The following is a 17,491-nucleotide window of genomic DNA, read 5'->3' as shown; positions in this document are numbered from 1 at the left end:
CTATGTATTTAGGTTTACAAAATTCTGTAAGTATTTTATACAATTCTTTATTTGCATACTTTAGCATTTTGAATTCTGTCTGAATAGTACCTGATTAGCATTTTTGATTGCTGACTTGTATAATCTGTTAAGTTTCTGTAAGTGAAGTTTGTCTTGATTGCTGTTTGTTTTGAGCCAGATGCGTTACAGCCTTATAATTTGCTATATTATCTCTTTTAGTTCTGCATTTTTCCATGGTGCCTGTTTTCTTTTGTCCTGTTTCGTTGTTCTGAGTGGTATTTGGCTACCCATTCATATAGTTTTTGAAGGGAGTTTATTGTGTCAGGACCTGTGCTGGATGTTAGTTTTTTTCTACTATTGATAGGTGGATGCATGTAAGTTGATTTTAGGTGTGTTGTGTTATGGTGTTTTATGTCGGAAAGCTAGGAAATGGTGGTCTGACCATGAGACTGTATTCATTGTTTGAAAGATAACTAGCTCTCCATTTGCAAAAATGACATCTAGGATGTGCCCAGCGATATGTGTCGGTTTGCAGACTATCTAATGTATGTTCAGTGTGTCTAAGCCAATGGTGTTGGTTTTTCGATTAGTCATATTGGGTTTGTCAAACCAAATGCATAGGTTTGAGTGTAGTTTTATCAGGTTTAAAACTGCGTCTAGAAATGTATCTGGGAATGTTGCATTGCTAGGTGGTGGTTTGAAAAGGAGAAGGAAGTTACAGGAGGAAGATGGTGTAGGGTTGCATATGGTGAAGAGGGTCTCACAACCTTGTATGGAGACGTTGTCAGATTTATTGCCTGCCTCTACAAATTACTTTTTTTAAATTCTGGTACCTACCGGAAATGCAGCAAATCCAGATGTCAATGATGGGCTCACTTCATACATCCAACTAATTCTTGTCTGTGAGCTCCACTTTCTAAAGTGTGCGAATACTTGTGGGTAGATTTATGGTTTGGTGCTTTTAGGATGCATAGGTATATATACACTCCAAAAAGGTCAGATGAGACCAACTTTAAACCCAAGTTCAGGCCATTCGAGTCCAGTCAGATTACCCACATCCGCTGTAAGAACACCACTCCCACAACATGTTTCAAGCATGCTTCAGTCACAGTTCATTCATCCAATCATCCTGGGCGTCTCTGCCGTGTGCAACACCTAAATCATCCTACCATGCTTGCAGCTGTGGTCCCCTCCGCAATTACTAGCCAGAATTGACCATCCCACCTATCAAATCGCTCCTAATTTCTTGGTACTCCTCACATTCCCTTGCTAGTGCCCTATGGTGAGATCTCCCCTTTGGCTCCATCTTGGCGCCTCTCTGCTTTTTTCTGCTGCAATATGTTCCACTTTGATATCTATGCCTCCTTTGGCTTTTTATTTTCCTCCCTTCAGCTATGAAGGGAGGAAACTTCTTGCTGCCGAACTTGGATTTCTGTTTGCCAGACAGTCCCTTGACACCAGCTGGCCTTGAGACACTGATGTCAGACTCCACAGAAATCCTGATGATCCATTTTCCTGTGTCCTCCACATGGTCTGATTTCCATCCTCAGAGTGTTCCCATTTCTGACCGACCCAGCTCTAGCAGCCAGGCTCTGTTTAGTGGACAGTAGAAATACCCACCCTCACTTCCCAATCCAGGCAGGCAGCCAAACCTTGCTTTAACTTGGTTAGGAAGCAAGGTACCCCTATATATAACAACTAGCTAAACATAGGGAGATTAACCAGTAAGGAAAAAATTTAGCTAGACATAAATTCAACAAAACATTCAATAATATATATGTCTGAAGTGAAAAAAGGCTTAAAACAGGCAAACCACCATATTAAGACAAAAATGAATGGCTATGCACTCATATATATATATCAAATAATTTGCATTTTATTGTTCTGTATATTACATATTTTTAGCTGTTTTTCTTTTTTATATATAGTTCATTTACACCAATAAAGTTGTATCCAGATTCAATGATAGACGTTAAGATGATGGAGGCAGTGTGGCAGGTGTCATAATGAGTTAACAGTAATAGCTTCCTTGTCTGACACGCACAGTATCCCTTGGATGGGCATAGCAACCAGTTTTCCGTTTGAGTAAACTCTAATTTCTCAGGGTCCACACCCAAAATCTCACTTTCGATATCCAGTCCAGTGTCTGCCAATTCAGGGCACAATACCAACTCCTCGCTCTGGTGTTAAGGCGGTCCACAACACATCCCCTACCTACCTCTCCGAAGCCTATCTTATGACGCTCATCCATAAACAGTGCCCATTTTAGTCTTTTGGTAAAAAATCTATTCCCTCCCAATAGTGAACCAAAGGCAACTCCTTCCTCCTGTGTTCAAGACTGCTCGTACAGCTGACCTCGCCGGCTAGAAGACCAGCATGTTTGTTAATATGAGCCAGTACTATTGATAATGTGCTCCCTAATCCTTCTTCTAGCTCAGAGGTTTTGAAAAGGTACCACTTCCAGGGCATGTGATGTCACTTCCGCTACTCAAATAAGTTTTCCTGACATGATGCCATGCGTATTACAGAGCATCTTGCTTTCATCTGTGGCGGTGAGATGTCTGTGGTTTGCTCCAGTTCTGCTCTCGTACAAGACTGTCAAACGTTTCTTTGCAACATAATTCTGCCCAAATCCTCACAATAGCTCTATAAGTTAACCCTTGTATTTGCTTTGCAGGCGGCTGTGACATACGGACAGGACGACATGAAGAAGCAGTGCCTGGCTTTTATTGAAGGTGCCACACAAGTAAGTGCAGATCACGGCTGGTGCATGCTTACATATGTGTATCCACCTTGGTGGGGACACAGCTGGAAATCCATAAAGAGCTGTAACCATCTCTCTCAATGGATCCTCAACCTATCTTTTAGGGGAAATAGAAACACTCTTCGTAGTGCTGGCGGTGCGGTTCTTCCCAATATTTGAGCTCTAGGGACACGTTCTCGATATCTAGAAGAAAAACCTACCACCAATAAAGGGCATGCGTAAATCAGATGTACATACTTATGCTGTGTGTGCCATGTTATCCTCGGTCTCCTGTTTGGGTCAGGCACACCAGTGTCGCGCTGGGACAGTAAAAGTGTCACTCATTATTGGGACGTACCCCTAATCTAGTTCATTTTATGACCACCCTTGAAGTAGGCAGCGTAGGGTTAGAAACTTGGTTGTAAATAGCCTAAAGGTCAGATGTTGGGCTAGCCTCACTCATGGACTAGACTCACTCGTTGACTCCATCATCTTTGATGAATAATAGAACTTGAGGAGAAGAGGGCTTTTGTTTGGAAATACTTTGAAGACACATCAAGTTACCACGCCGATGGCACCTGCTTTGGAAGGCAGAGCTAACGTTGTCTCTCTCTCTCCTTCTTTCCCTCTTCAAATCGTTTTTTTATCATTTTCCGATCAGTGATGCGTTTAAATTAGCGCTAGTAACTTATTTACCAGAATCTCTTCAGACGTTGCTACCCAACATCCTCCTGTAGAATGGAGAAAGCTCCAAAGCAAAAAAAACAACAATGATTGGGTAGCCACGAAAATTGACCACTGATGATCGAAAAAACATGAGTCAAATCACTCTTTAACTAAAGCCTCTCGGCAGTGTTCACCTTCTACTCAACGGAATTGATTCCCGGATAATACTAGAAATGTGTTCAGGGTGGTGGCGGCACCTTGATATCTCGTTTTCGAAGGCGAGCAGATTGCGAGGGTTCTCCTCTGCTCTAACTTGCACCCCATTGTATTCTCGAATCCTTTTTAAAAAATGACATGCAATTGATTTTAAGAATTGTGTTGTAGTAACTGTTCCTTTTTAAACCTTTTTAACCTTCTGTGCACTGTGACCCGGTCTCCCTGTGCCCCGTTCCACCGCGGCTTCCAGGTGCCGATTGTTGTGGAGGGCTAGGTCGGGCGCCATCTTGTGTGAGGCCCGGACCCTGCGGGACCCGAGTTAGCGGTCCAGCTGAGGGAGGGGCTTGGGTTATAAATAGATTCTGTGTTCGAGGGCCTGGGCGTTTGTTCAGGGTGGTGGCAGCACCTTGATATCTCGTTTTCGAAGGCGAGCAGATTGCGAGGGTTCTCCTCTGCTCTAACTTGCACCCCATTGTATTCTCGAGTCCTTTAAAAAAAATTACATGCAATTGATTTTAAGAATTGTGTTGTAGTAACTGTTCCTTTTTAAACCTTTTTAACCTTCTGTGCACTGTGACCCGGTCTCCCTGTGCCCCGTTCCACCGCGGCTTCCAGGTGCCGATTGTTGTGGAGGGCTAGGTCGGGCGCCATCTTGTGTGAGGCCCGGACCCTGCGGGACCCGAGTTAGCGGTCCAGCTGAGGGAGGGGCTTGGGTTATAAATAGATTCTGTGTTCGAGGGCCTGGGCGTTTGTTCAGGATGGTGGCAGCACCTTGATATCTCGTTTTCGAAGGCGAGCAGATTGCGAGGGTTCTCCTCTGCTCAAACTTGCACCCCATTGTATTCTCGAGTCCTTTTTAAAAAATTACATGCAATTGATTTTAAGAATTGTGTTGTAGTAACTGTTCCTTTTTAAACCTTTTTAACCTTCTGTGCACTGTGACCCGGTCTCCCTGTGCTCCGTTCCACCGCGGCTTCCAGGTGCCGATTGTTGTGGAGGGCTAGGTCGGGCGCCATCTAGTGTGAGGCCCGGACCCTGCGGGACCCGAGTTAGCGGTCCAGCTGAGGGAGGGGCTTGGGTTCTAAATAGATTCTGTGTTCGAGGGCCTGGGCGTTTGTTCAGGGTGGTGGCAGCACCTTGATATCTCGTTTTCGAAGGCGAGCAGATTGCGAGGGTTCTCCTCTGCTCTAACTTGCACCCCATTGTATTCTCGAATCCTTTTTAAAAAATTACATGCAATTGATTTTTAGAATTGTGTTGTAGTAACTGTTCCTTTTTAACCTTCTGTGCACTGTGACCCGGTCTCCCTGTGCCCCGTTCCACCGCGGCTTCCAGGTGCCGATTGTTGTGGAGGGCTAGGTCGGGCGCCATCTTGTGTGAGGCACGGACCCTGCGGGACCCGAGTTAGCGGTCCAGCTGAGGGAGGGGCTTGGGTTATAAATAGATTCTGTGTTCGAGGGCCTGGGCGTTTGTTCAGGGTGGTGGCAGCACCTTGATATTTCGTTTTCGAAGGCGAGCAGATTGCGAGGGTTCTCCTCTGCTCTAACTTGCACACCATTGTATTCTCGAGTCCTTTTAAAAAAATTACATGCAATTGATTTTAAGAATTGTGTTGTAGTAACTGTTCCTTTTTAAACCTTTTTAACCTTCTGTGCACTGTGACCCGGTCTCCCTGTGCCCCATTCCACCGCGGCTTCCAGGTGCCGATTGTTGTGGAGGGCTAGGTCGGGCGCCATCTTGTGTGAGGCCCGGATCCTGCGGGACCCGAGTTAGCGGTCCAGCTGAGGGAGGGGCTTGGGTTATAAATAGATTCTGTGTTCGAGGGCCTGGGCGTTTGTTCAGGATGGTGGCAGCACCTTGATATCTCGTTTTCGAAGGCGAGCAGATTGCGAGGGTTCTCCTCTGCTCTAACTTGCACCCCATTGTATTCTCGAGTCCTTTTAAAAAAATTACATGCAATTGATTTTAAGAATTGTGTTGTAGTAACTGTTCCTTTTTAATCCTTTTTAACCTTCTGTGCACTGTGACCCGGTCTCCCTGTGCCCCGTTCCACCGCGGCTTCCAGGTGCCGATTGTTGTGGAGGGCTAGGTCGGGCGCCATCTTGCGTGAGGCCCGGACCCTGCGGGACCCGAGTTAGCGGTCCAGCTGAGGGAGGGGCTTGGGTTCTAAATAGATTCTGTGTTCGAGGGCCTGGGGGTTTGTTCAGGGTGGTGGCAGCACCTTAATATCTCGTTTTCGATGGCGAGCAGATTGCGAGGGTTCTCCTCTGCTCTAACTTGCACCCCATTGTATTCTCGAATCCTTTTTAAAAAATTACATGCAATTGATTTTAAGAATTGTGTTGTAGTAACTGTTCCTTTTTAAACCTTTTTAACCTTCTGTGCACTGTGACCCGGTCTCCCTGTGCCCCGTTCCACCGCGGCTTCCAGGTGCCGATTGTTGTGGAGGGCTAGGTCGGGCGCCATCTTGTGTGAGGCCCGGATCCTGCGGGACCCGAGTTAGCGGTCCAGCTGAGGGAGAGGCTTGGGTTCTAAATAGATTCTGTGTTCGAGGGCCTGGGCGTTTGTTCAGGATGGTGGCAGCGATTCTGTGTTCGAGGGCCTGGGCGTTTGTTCAGGATGGTGGCAGCACCTTGATATCTCGTTTTCGAAGGCGAGCAGATTGCAAGGGTTCTCCTCTGCTCTAACTTGCACCCCATTGTATTCTCGAGTCCTTTTACAAAAATTACATGCAATTGATTTTAAGAATTGTGTTGTAGTAACTGTTCCTTTTCAAACCTTTTTAACCTTCTGTGCACTGTGACCCGGTCTCCCTGTGCCCCGTTCCACCGCGGCTTCCAGGTGCCGATTGTTGTGGAGGGCTAGGTCGGGCGCCATCTTGTGTGAGGCCCGGACCCTGCGGGACCCGAGTTAGCGGTCCAGCTGAGGGAGGGGCTTGGGTTATAAATAGTAATGCACTTTAAAACGCGCAGCGGGCACTCGCAGCGGGCACGCCGACTGCGCGCCGAAGGAGCGCCAAAGGAGGGCCCGTCTGTGCCCGTCCGTGTCCCGGACGTGCCCAGTGCCAGTCCCCCTGCCTGTGTTCTTCGGAAGCCACATACCTCTAACTGACGGTACTCCCGTGATCATCTCATTGCACTGAATGTCAGGAACTGTGGGAGTGATAACCCTTGGCGGGTGGCTGATAGTGCACCTCTGGAGTGCCATGTGTGTAACTTCCGTTTCCAACCCACCCTAAGCCACCATGTTCGAGGTAATGTCAACCCCTCATTGATTAGAGCTGGTTTAATTTAAGGCCAGGTCATTGGTCAAGCATGCAGCGGATATTTTTGAACTGCTGGCAGAGAAACAGCTGGACCTTTTTTCATTACTGAAACCTGGCTTAATGACACGTGTGCCCCGGTGGTGGAGCTTGCAATTCCACTGGGTTTTAAAATCACAAGGGCGGACCGCCCGCTTGGTAGAAGAGGCGGTGTCGCCGTGGTTTATAGGGACCAATGGGTCTTTTCCTGCGAACCCCAGGATCAGCTGGTGGACGCCGAAGTGCTCCATTTCTCCCTCGCATTTAATTCAAATCTTACCGTAGGCGGAACATTGGTGTACCGGCCTCCGGGATATGTCGGGAACTTTGTGGGGGCACTGGAAGAGGTTATAACCCCGCGGGCACTAAGATATTCAAAGTATCTCCTTTTGGGGGATTTTAACATCCATGTCGATATCTTGGACACCACGGAGGCTGTTCGCCTGGCAAAGCTCTTTCTATGGCCCATCTCAAACAGTGGGTTGCTGCTCCCACTCATGCGGGGGCCACCTCCTAGATTTGGTCTGTTCTAACTTTGACATTGTCATAGCCTGTCCTGAGATCGTGACCTGGTCGGACCATAAGCTGATCAGGTTCTCCTGGTCTTTGGTTACTGCCTCGGAGAGCGGTCCCCAACTTGCCCATTCACAGAAGATCAATTTAGACCCCCTGACGGACTTCTTATCTGTAACCCGTCCACTACTACCCTTAGAGATTGAGGCGGCGGTAAGCACCTTTAATACTTGGGTAGAACACGGGTCCGCCACCTCCATAAATAAAGGCGGCATCCGCAGGTTGCGAACTACCCCTTCCAAACCTTGGTTTTCACACACCCTTCGGGAACTTAAACTGGGATGTAAGAAACTCGAACGGGTGTGGAGACAAGCCTACTTGCCTGAGGCTAAGAGTGATCTGCGGGCGGCGCAAAAAAATTACTATGCATCCATCAGATCTGCCAAGAGCAGTTACTATGCAGGACGAATTGATAAAGCTAATAATAACAGCAAGGAAATGTTCTCAATCGTAAAAAGCTTTATTTCACCATGTGCCGCACAACCTCTGCTGCCCTCATCTGAGCAATGGTGCGAAGAGCTTTCTTCGTAGATAAAATTGCTAAAATTCAGGATGACCTGCATGCCGTCTGTAACGGCTTTCTCTCTCCCCCTGCATTTCCCCCCTCTACCATGCCGGAACCCTTTTGTACCACCTGTTGATCAGTTTGCTAACTTTGCTCTGTCTTCTGAGTCTGACATCATTGCTGTCCTTGCGGCCTTGAAATCGGGGGCTCCTTCTGACCCTTGCCCTGCTAGGGTTCTCGGGGGACTAGCGGAAACAGTCGGGAATGAGGTCACCAAGATTATTAATCTTTCTTTTCTCTCTGCAACTGTCCCGGTTTGCTGGAAGCAAGCAAAATTTCTGCCACTTTTGAAAAAGACCGGGCTGGATCCTGCCGTACCTTCCAGCTATCAGCCCATATCATTATTGCCAGTCTTAGCAAAAGTTTGCGAGAAGATCGCTTTTAAACAGTTGGACAATTTTGTCGAAACATCTCAGGCACTACATCCAGCGCAGTCAGGATTTAGGGCTGCTTACAGTACCGAAACAGCCCTAGTTGAAATGTCTGAGGCTATCCGGGAGTGTTTGGATGGAGGTGGCAGAGCGGTTCTGATTCTTTTAGACCTCTCTGCCGCCTTCGACACAGTACCCCACTCCATTTTACTCACTAGATTAGCCACCATTTGTATCACCGGCCCTGCACTCGACTGGTTGACGTCTTTTTTAGATAATAGGACGCAACAAGTCTGGATGCCTCCATTTGCTTCCTCACCAAAGAAACTCTCTACTGGGGTTCCACAGGGCTCCAGTCTGATCCCATTGCTTTTTAATGTTTACCTTACCCCTCTAATCTACCTAGCAGAACAGCTAGGGGCTAAAATTATGGCCTACGCCGACGATACCCAACTTTTGTTCACCTGGCCTAAGAACAATTAGGATATGTCGGCGGTCCAACTCTGCCTCTCATCGGTTTTCCGATGGTTAGCACTTGCCCAGCTAAAATGTAACGAAGGCAAGTCCGAGGTTCTTTTTTATGGCTCTTTCCCCGATAATTTTAGCGACCTTCTATGGCCCAGCGATCTGCCCTGTCCAAAATCCATTGGCGGCCCAGCAAAAAACCTGGGAGTCTGGTTTGGGAATGACCCCAAGTTTGAGGACCACATAAAAAAACTTACGGGGGTCTGTTTTTACACTCTGAAAACCCTACATAGGTTTTTTCCCCTCCTTCCGAGAGAGGCTAAAGAGACTGTTACGCGTGCTCTAATACTCTCCCGGTTGGATTACGCGAACGGCTTGTTCTGCGGCCTACCGGCCTATTTGATTCAACGTCTTCAGGTCATACAAAATGCCGCCGGAAGACTCCTGTTCAATATACCTAAGAGATCCAGTGTCCGCCCCTTCCTTCGAAGCCTCCATTGGCTCCCAGTTGCCCACAGGATTATGTTTAAAACTCTTGTCCTCTCTTATCGTGCTGTTCATCAGATTGGCCCTGCCTACTTGAGAAAAAGTTTCACCCTGTACATCCCTAATCGATCCCTTCTGTCAGCCAATCAGTGCCAACTGACCGTGCCCAAATTTAAGTACTCACGATTAGGTGGTCAGTCCATCGCGGTCAGAGCTGCAAGGGCCTGGAATGCCCTCCCCCTTCTCATCAAGACTCTCCAACCATTATGGCTTTCAAGAAGGGTTTGAAAACTCACTTGTTTAACATCACTCTGTAATCTACCATTTCTCTGCCCTCTCTTTCACCCTGTGAATCGCTCTCACCTTCCCGCGCCAGGATACTATTTTAGTAACAGAGCGCCCTACAAAAGCCTTTATATCATATCATATATCATATCAACTGACTGCCGGCGCTCACCACCCATGCTTTCACTCTGAACTGGATTCAGCTCTGAATGTGTTCATGATACAATTGAGATTATAAGGAATGACCTTAAAATATCTGATCCGTTCAGTCTTATGCTGAGCTCTGAAGAAGCAAACTTTATCCAAATTTTAAGACAGCCGTGTTTCAGATGGAGCTGAATCATGTAGTCATGCGAGCCTTCAAGCCAAGCCAACTTCATGGTCATCACTTCTGGTCCGCAGCAGTGTGCGCCAAGAGTTAGAGGATAGGCTCTGGCCTTTTGACTCATAAGCCTCCTTTGCTCGGGCTGTGGTATGGGCAAACCAAACAAGCAGGCCTCAAACATCTTACTTGGGTAGTACCCACTATTGGGTACTTGCCAACCTCCCTTTTCTGAGTTCCCATCCTTAAAATGTCCTGATGAAAGGAGGAGTAATCCCACGCTGGTCCTGACGTGCCTGGCCTCGTCACCAGGCAGCCTTGCACCAAGTCATCTTTCGTGGTGTCCGATGACGCTGTAAGATCTTATAAGATCAACATAGTAGCTTGTCTCTGGTCTAGGACTTCGACCAGACAACCTTGAACATAGAGGGGAGCCGTCTCGGTCACTTCGACAGCTTGAAACCTTGTTTCAAACAACACCAGTGCTTTATATGTCTGAGCGATTCACGAAAAAGGTGCGCTCGAATGAGCGCATGTTCAGATCTGCAGTAATCCCAAGATGGCAGCCATTTTGGGCTTACTCTGGAAGAGTGGTGACTATGAACCCCTGGCCTACAGGCTACTGTTTCTGACAGTCATCAGGCCTGAGCGTTATACAGTTACAGCGATGCCTGCACGCTAACCCTGCTATGGGACCCATCTATCCACTTTGCTTCCAGGTAGTGTTTTTGTGCCAAGGCTAGACTAAACCTGTCCACCCTGCCCACATTTCCTCGGCTGCCCTGCCTGCAACCCAGTGGCATGCATCCACTACCCACCATGGCGGTCTGCAGTCTTTGTATAAGTAGGCTTAAAACTTAATTATTATTTAGTCTTTTCTGTATACTTGAGTGTCGCCTGCCAATGACTATGGAGGAGTTCGGCTCGGAGGGGATTTGCGGTACTTGCAGAACCCAGGAGTCTGATACCGCACCCCCTTTGTATAATGTCTACATACAGCCATTACATCTCTTGCTTCAAGCACAGAGGAGCATCTGCACACAGACATGCAGACGACATGCGAGTAATTACGGTACAAGGAGGCGTGAGCTATTGGTCATTATGGCAAATTCAATCCCAGTAGAGAATCATTCAAGAACTGTCTAAACAGGCCGAAAACTCATTTATAACTGGGCTGTCAAAACCCCAATAGACTGGACGCACAGACTTTGAAACCACTACAAAGCCTTGGAAATGGCTGAAACTGTACCATACAAATACCGAAAACCTAACACATGATCCTGCAGTGATACCTATTTTTTCCAAGTTTCCAACTTTAAGTGCCCATTTAAGAGTCTGCATTATCAATGATTCTTTCGATCACCTGTGATATTTTTCATTCGTGAAACCTCAATTGACCACCGATCTTTTAGCAGCTGTTCCACGTCCCATCTTTAATGCCAAGTGCGATGACCCCATTTCTCTACATACTGGTGTTTCGCTCCATGTTTTGCGCTGATTTGCGGTGGTGCGCCATCAGTCTGCGTGGGTTGTGACCACCGTTCCCACTAACCTGCGCGCGTGAGCGCGCGCCCACGATGGTCACCCGGAGCGCGCAGTGTCCTAAATTTAGCGCGCACACTGTCCGAGACATCCCTACAAGATCGTTCGCGTCGCCGCTTTTTAAACGCGAGCGGCGCGAAATCCAGGCGGGAGACAGAGGAAGAGACATGGTGCGTGCAGGCACTTAAAGCCCTTTGTGCTTAAAGGGCTTCAGTTTCAGCCCCCCACACCCCCGTCGTGTGTCAGCCCGGCTAAGAAAGCTTCCCGGGTACCCAACAGCCACCGAGTACTTCACGGCTCTTTAAACGACAATTTGCATGTTAATGAGCTTTGTTGTTTCATCACCAAAAGGCATAGGGAACCTGCAAACACACTCCAGAAAAACACACCATTGTGCAGCATTTTATTATGCATTGACTTCACGTCTGTGGCAGCAAAGCAGGGAAGGAATTTACTTAATCTCTCTTCTGACACAGACTTTGAAGAACTGCGAAACGAGAGGCAGTGGGGAGAATCCTACCTATGTCTCATATGCCGCTGACACTATTGTCAGAGGCTGACACATCGAGGGAAATGACGGGGATTAGAAGATAGGGTTCTTTACTATTCGCAGCACATTAGCAGATGGCCCCTTTTAGCAGCGCGGGAATCAATAGGCACAGAGGTGTTGGCGTCGAGAAAAATACCAATGCTAAACACTAAACAATGGTGCATCTATATATCTAATGTACACAAACATTATAAAGAGCAGCGGTTATCGTTCGTCAATTCCCGCCATAGTAAAGGAAGATTATTTTGGGTTTGCCCTTCACCGATTGACCGGGGTAAGCTTTCCACATATGTTGTATTATAACACCCTAGTAAATATTTTACTGGGTGCAATACATTCCTCCTATTTCAAGTTTTGACCCTGACAATGAAGGTCCGGGGTCCCGGACCTTTGCGAAAGTATTCCTGTTAATCACAGCGCCCGTCATGCGCTGCAATTAACAGGAATATTTTCACAATTGCCCACAATCAGCACCCAGCAGCGCTGTATTTAGAAAAGAAATAAATCAAGTCTGAAAGCACGGCGTGTGAAGCACATGTGCTTTCACACTTGCTTCATTTGCACAACAGCAGGATGCCAGAGAAGCAGCACGAGGTGGAAAAAAGTGCACCACCCTGCCTCCGTGCACTGGCCACGGGCCGCCCAAACAAGGCACTGGGGCCGCTGCAACTTCACACAGGCCCTTCTCTCTGGCAGAAATAGGATACAATGTGCTAACAGCGCACTTTAAATTTTTCTTTTTAAAGTTGCATTCCTCCTCCCAGTGCAGTCACTGCTGATTAACCATTTCGCATGTAGGGTTGTGCAGATGGGGGATTGAGACCTTGCAAGAATGATGCCAAAGATGGATCTATGGGCGGATTACAGAGCAAATAGATGAATGAACAGATGGATGACTGGGGCATAGGTGCACAGAGAGATATATAATTCTGTGAATTCATGCATGGACGAGGGAGTTCCACAGAAAGCATAATGGAATATTCCAGGGTTACAGAGAGATATTGTGTAATGTAACTGGTGCTCACAACTCGAATGACTTTGGACCGAGTTCACGCTATACAAAACCATAACAAAAAATAACGAGTCAGATTCCAGTGAGACTAACCAGGTTTGGAACATGGGCCACTTTTTGGGAGTGCCCTGGCCTAATTGTGATCCCAATCTGACCCTGCTTTCATTGTACCCCATCACCCTGTCGAAGGAGGGCTGCCCTGCGCGTGAGTAGTGTCTCGCATAATTCCATTAATCTGCTGCTTGTGGCCTGCTGCCTTCCCAGAATCCTGCTCTGACGGAGTGCATCTTATCATCCTTTGGGGTTCCCTCTCTGTGGCAAGCTCCTGCCACGTGATGCTTATGCCTGCCTGCTCTTCCTGTGCCAGCACCTCTCTTCTACAGCTGTAGGTGCGTTGGGGGGTCCTACTTGAACACCTGCTGAGCCGCATGAGCCTCTGTTGACACATCTGCCAGATTGCTAGCTCCCTTACAAAATGGCCAGTGCAGGCTCTGACAGGCCTCTCCCATTAGCAGCATGCTAGTACATTTGAGAGCTTCACAGGAGGTGGGTATGTAATGTTCAAGTCAGACTAGCGCCTGCTGCCTATCAATGTAAGAGGCCATTTTATGTCCAGGCTCACATCTGCCAAACAGAATATTGCAATATGCAAATCTAAGGCTCTCAGGGGAAACAAGATGAACTTTGGAGGTGTGGATCTTGACAGCTTTTGCTGCTTGTGGAAAGCCCCCAGAAGCTCGGTTCCTGACACAATGCGATATGGCCAGAGTGGGTGAGTGGGAAGCTAGAGTATGTATGATGGAGCAGAATGGCTCCCATTTCACTGTAGCTGCGTTGACGACTCTAAGGCTGAGGCTGCGGGAATAAAGGCTCTCAGTCCAAAGATCAATATTGAAGAAAAGTATGCACATAATTTTCGTGAACATCCCAGTCACTCTACAAAATAAAGATAAATGGGCTTCCACCCTCTCTACTCTAAGCATCTGGGCTAATTTTCAACTGTGTGGCCAGTAACCAGCTTTCCTGTGTGCATCGCAAAAACTATTACAGATTCTGCATGGGGGTTATCACAAGGGGCTAACCGCTTTAAACAACAGGGTGGTAGAGCAACAGCAGATCTTCCCTTTCATAGCACACCAAGGGTGTGTTCTTGGAAACATTGATTTACAGCTTGATGGGGCATTTAGAATAATATTGACATGGCTTTGTAGTCTCTTAATTTGGGCCTTTGAAGCTGAATGACTCATGGGTACGTTTTGAGCCCGATTTTTTTTTAAATTGCAGGCATATTTGACTCACTTAGAGGGTGGGCTGGAGAGGAACATTCTCACTCACCGTGTCACCTTCGATGGCATTACTTAAAAATCGCTAATGTAGCTTCTGCCATACCTGTGTTTTACCAGATCATCACAATCATTTATACATGTGTAATACAGCATCCCTAGCGTGCAGTCTAGAAGCAGGTAACTGTCTTTATTTAACCCTTAGTAGAGTTTGTTCTTTTAGAGTGTCTTGTAGAGTTGGCATTAATTGGCTAATGAGTCCCATAGTACACAATTGTAGAGGGAGTGTATTCAATTATTATTATCTGATTGGCTCTAACTTGAATCTAGGGGTTTATGCTATTATTTCATTTTTTGCTGTTTTCTTTTGCACAGGCATGGCCCAGGGGCATAAGAGCACTTTCCAAGAGAACCAGATATTACACATTATTTTTGAGGCACCAGAAGATTAAGTGATTTTGCCCAGAATCACAGGATGGTGAGCCAAGGTTGGGATTCGAACCTGTTTCCCTGGTGCTAAAGTCAGCAGCTTTAGCCCTTAGGCCACATCCCTCGCCAGGCTTTTTCATGTCTCGCCTATAGACAGCCTTTAGCTGTTGTCGAAGATGTATTGTGGGTAAATAGCAAACTAAACCGCCTCCCCCCCAAATTCGACTGGTACCTCAAATTCCATCAGGAGAGTGAACCTAGTAAGGTCTGTCCTCCCTAAAATAGGTCCTTTCATCCCTCCTATCTATTAATCTCTCCACCCTTTAAGCCTTTCATCCAGCGTCCATTTCATCTGTCTATTAATGTTCCCATTCGTCTGTCTTTTCATCTAATCCATCCATCCTTCCTTTACCATTGCATCCATTCATCTATCCATCCACCCACCCATCCATCCAGCCATCCATCATTTCACCCACCTTTTATCAATCACCCATCCTTTCACCCTTCCATCCAGGTTTCCATCCATCTATCCAAGCATTCATCCTTCAATCCATTCTTACGTGCACCCACCTATACAAATATAACTTTATTCTTCCATCTCTCAAACCTTTCACCTTTGTGTCCATCCTTTTATGGACCTCGCCTTCTTGTCGCAGTTTCTTCCTTCTTTTCATATTTCCTATATTTCATTCTTCCTTTCTGCCCTCCCTTTCTCTTTGCCTCTATTTTCCTCATTCTTTCTCCATCTGTTATGGTTTCTACCCCGCATTTAGAAAAGAAATGCAGCAAGTTTTTATATAGTGCAAACTCAATCCAAAAGTTTTGGAGCACTTTACATGATTTATTATTATATATTTTTTGTATGCATGGGGAGATTAATTGATTTGCCCAGAATCACACGATGTTAGGCTCACCTAAGACTTAAAATCCATCTCCTAAATTGACAGCTCGAGTATTAAGCCACAACCCCAACCACAAGAGCGGAAGCATTTTCAATATTATATACAACTTGATGCATGAAACAACCATTGACAATGCCAATAGTCTTGGCTTCTTGTAGGTGTAATGTTACTTGTATTATATATCTGGATGCAATGACAGAAAAGCAGCAAAATATCAGTAGGGTGGCACACTATGCGAAGCACATATTTTTGTGTTAATTGCTTTTAAGCCACACCCTTAATTGCATTGGTTACGCCCCTTTGAAAGATCTCCGAGTATTTTCATCCCACTCAAAGCCCTGGTCTACACGTGCGGTCAGGTTCTAGGCGCACATAGCCTTGGCTGCAGCGCACAGAGACCTTACTCTGCCGCACACAGAGGAAAATAATTAGAGGGAACATTGGTTGTGACTATCTCGCACTTGTGCTGCGGATGGTGCATCTGTTATGAATATTATGTCTTTTCTATTCTCGATATCCCCCTGATTGAGTGACATGTGTCAGTCAGTCCATCTAAAAGTGAATACTAGGATTAGTGAAATGTTCCACACATTTAGGTTATATTATTGTATGGTCGATTCTCGCTGAGAGCCCCTATCCTTTATTCCAGTTGATAACTCACTGATGTGATGTAGCAACAGTTGATATCAAAACTTGTTACCCACTGTTGCCTCGTCTTAAAGGGCTTCCAGTCAGCAGACGGGCTCTGCGAATGCTTCTTGACTGCTTTTACTGAATAACATATCAGCAAGTGTTCCTGAAGGAATAATTTAACACTACTTATAATTTATAACTTGTCACAATAGTGAACATGAGATCACAATACTCAAGAGACATTTGTATCAAAAATATATTTTCTTTTTATATATCAGTTTTTCTTTCCAAACATATACTTTTTTATATTGTATAGATATTGTTCCACATATCCATTCATGTACGGCAACGAAAATTGTACTGCGTTTTTCTCAGCATGTGCAGTACGTTTTTTTGACACTTTTTAGACGTTATATGGACTGTATTTACAAATCAGCCAAATATACATTCATTTACAGCTTTTTACATTGCTTGACATTCATTCAATGAAGGCAGTATATACAAAACAAAAAAGTGTCATTAGCGATGACGTTTCGGTCTCATATAGTCATTCCACAAGACCATCATCAGTACAATTTTTGTTGCCGTACATGAATGGATATGTGGAACAATATCTATACAATATAAAAAAGTATATGTTTGGAAAGAAAAACTGATATATAAAAAGAAAATATATTTTGATACAAATGTCTCTTGAGTATTGTGATCTCATGTTCACTATTGTGACAAGTTATAAATTATAAGTAGTGTTAAATTATTCCTTCAGGAACACTTGCTGATCTGTTATTGTTTATACCCAGTTCCTTGGGACTATTGGGTTGCCCTATTGTTGTTTCATATGCTTTTACTGAAAGCAGAAAGCACAGCTGCAGGGGGGTAGGAAAGCAGGGGAGGTGCAGGGGTTTGGTCAATGGTGGCAGATAAGGGTTTTTTTTTCTTACCCTTGTGACAGAGGTAAATATCAGAGGCCATATTATGCACGACTCCCCCGTTACTCCTCTTCCACTGCTTAGCAGTTGAAAGCAGGGGCAGACGTTTTGGCGGCCATACATTCATACAATTATATAATGGGTAAAAAGTGAGTTATGGGGATGTTTTTCACTTGGGGGTTCTGGGTGACATCTGAGACAACTCGAGCTTCGCTTTC

The 17,491-nt window shown here is 46.0% G+C and overlaps 1 protein-coding gene across 1 annotated transcript in view; it reads left to right on the top strand.

Moving 5' to 3' along the window:
* The window catches only part of BTBD19 (BTB domain containing 19), a 1,094,395-nt gene that overhangs the window by 1,035,074 nt on the left and 41,830 nt on the right, over window positions 1-17,491 (top strand). The window contains exon 5 of the mRNA XM_086952302.1: window positions 2,678-2,746. Within this exon, the coding sequence (XP_086808428.1) occupies window positions 2,678-2,746 (69 nt within the window). The remainder of the gene's footprint in view (window positions 1-2,677; window positions 2,747-17,491) is intronic.

Source organism: Lissotriton vulgaris, chromosome 1_1 (assembly GCF_964263255.1).
Source record: "Lissotriton vulgaris chromosome 1_1, aLisVul1.2, whole genome shotgun sequence".
Lineage (NCBI taxonomy): Eukaryota > Metazoa > Chordata > Amphibia > Caudata > Salamandridae > Lissotriton > Lissotriton vulgaris.
The sequence above is the reverse complement of the archived record's forward strand: the minus strand, read 5'-3'. Positions and strand labels throughout refer to the sequence as shown.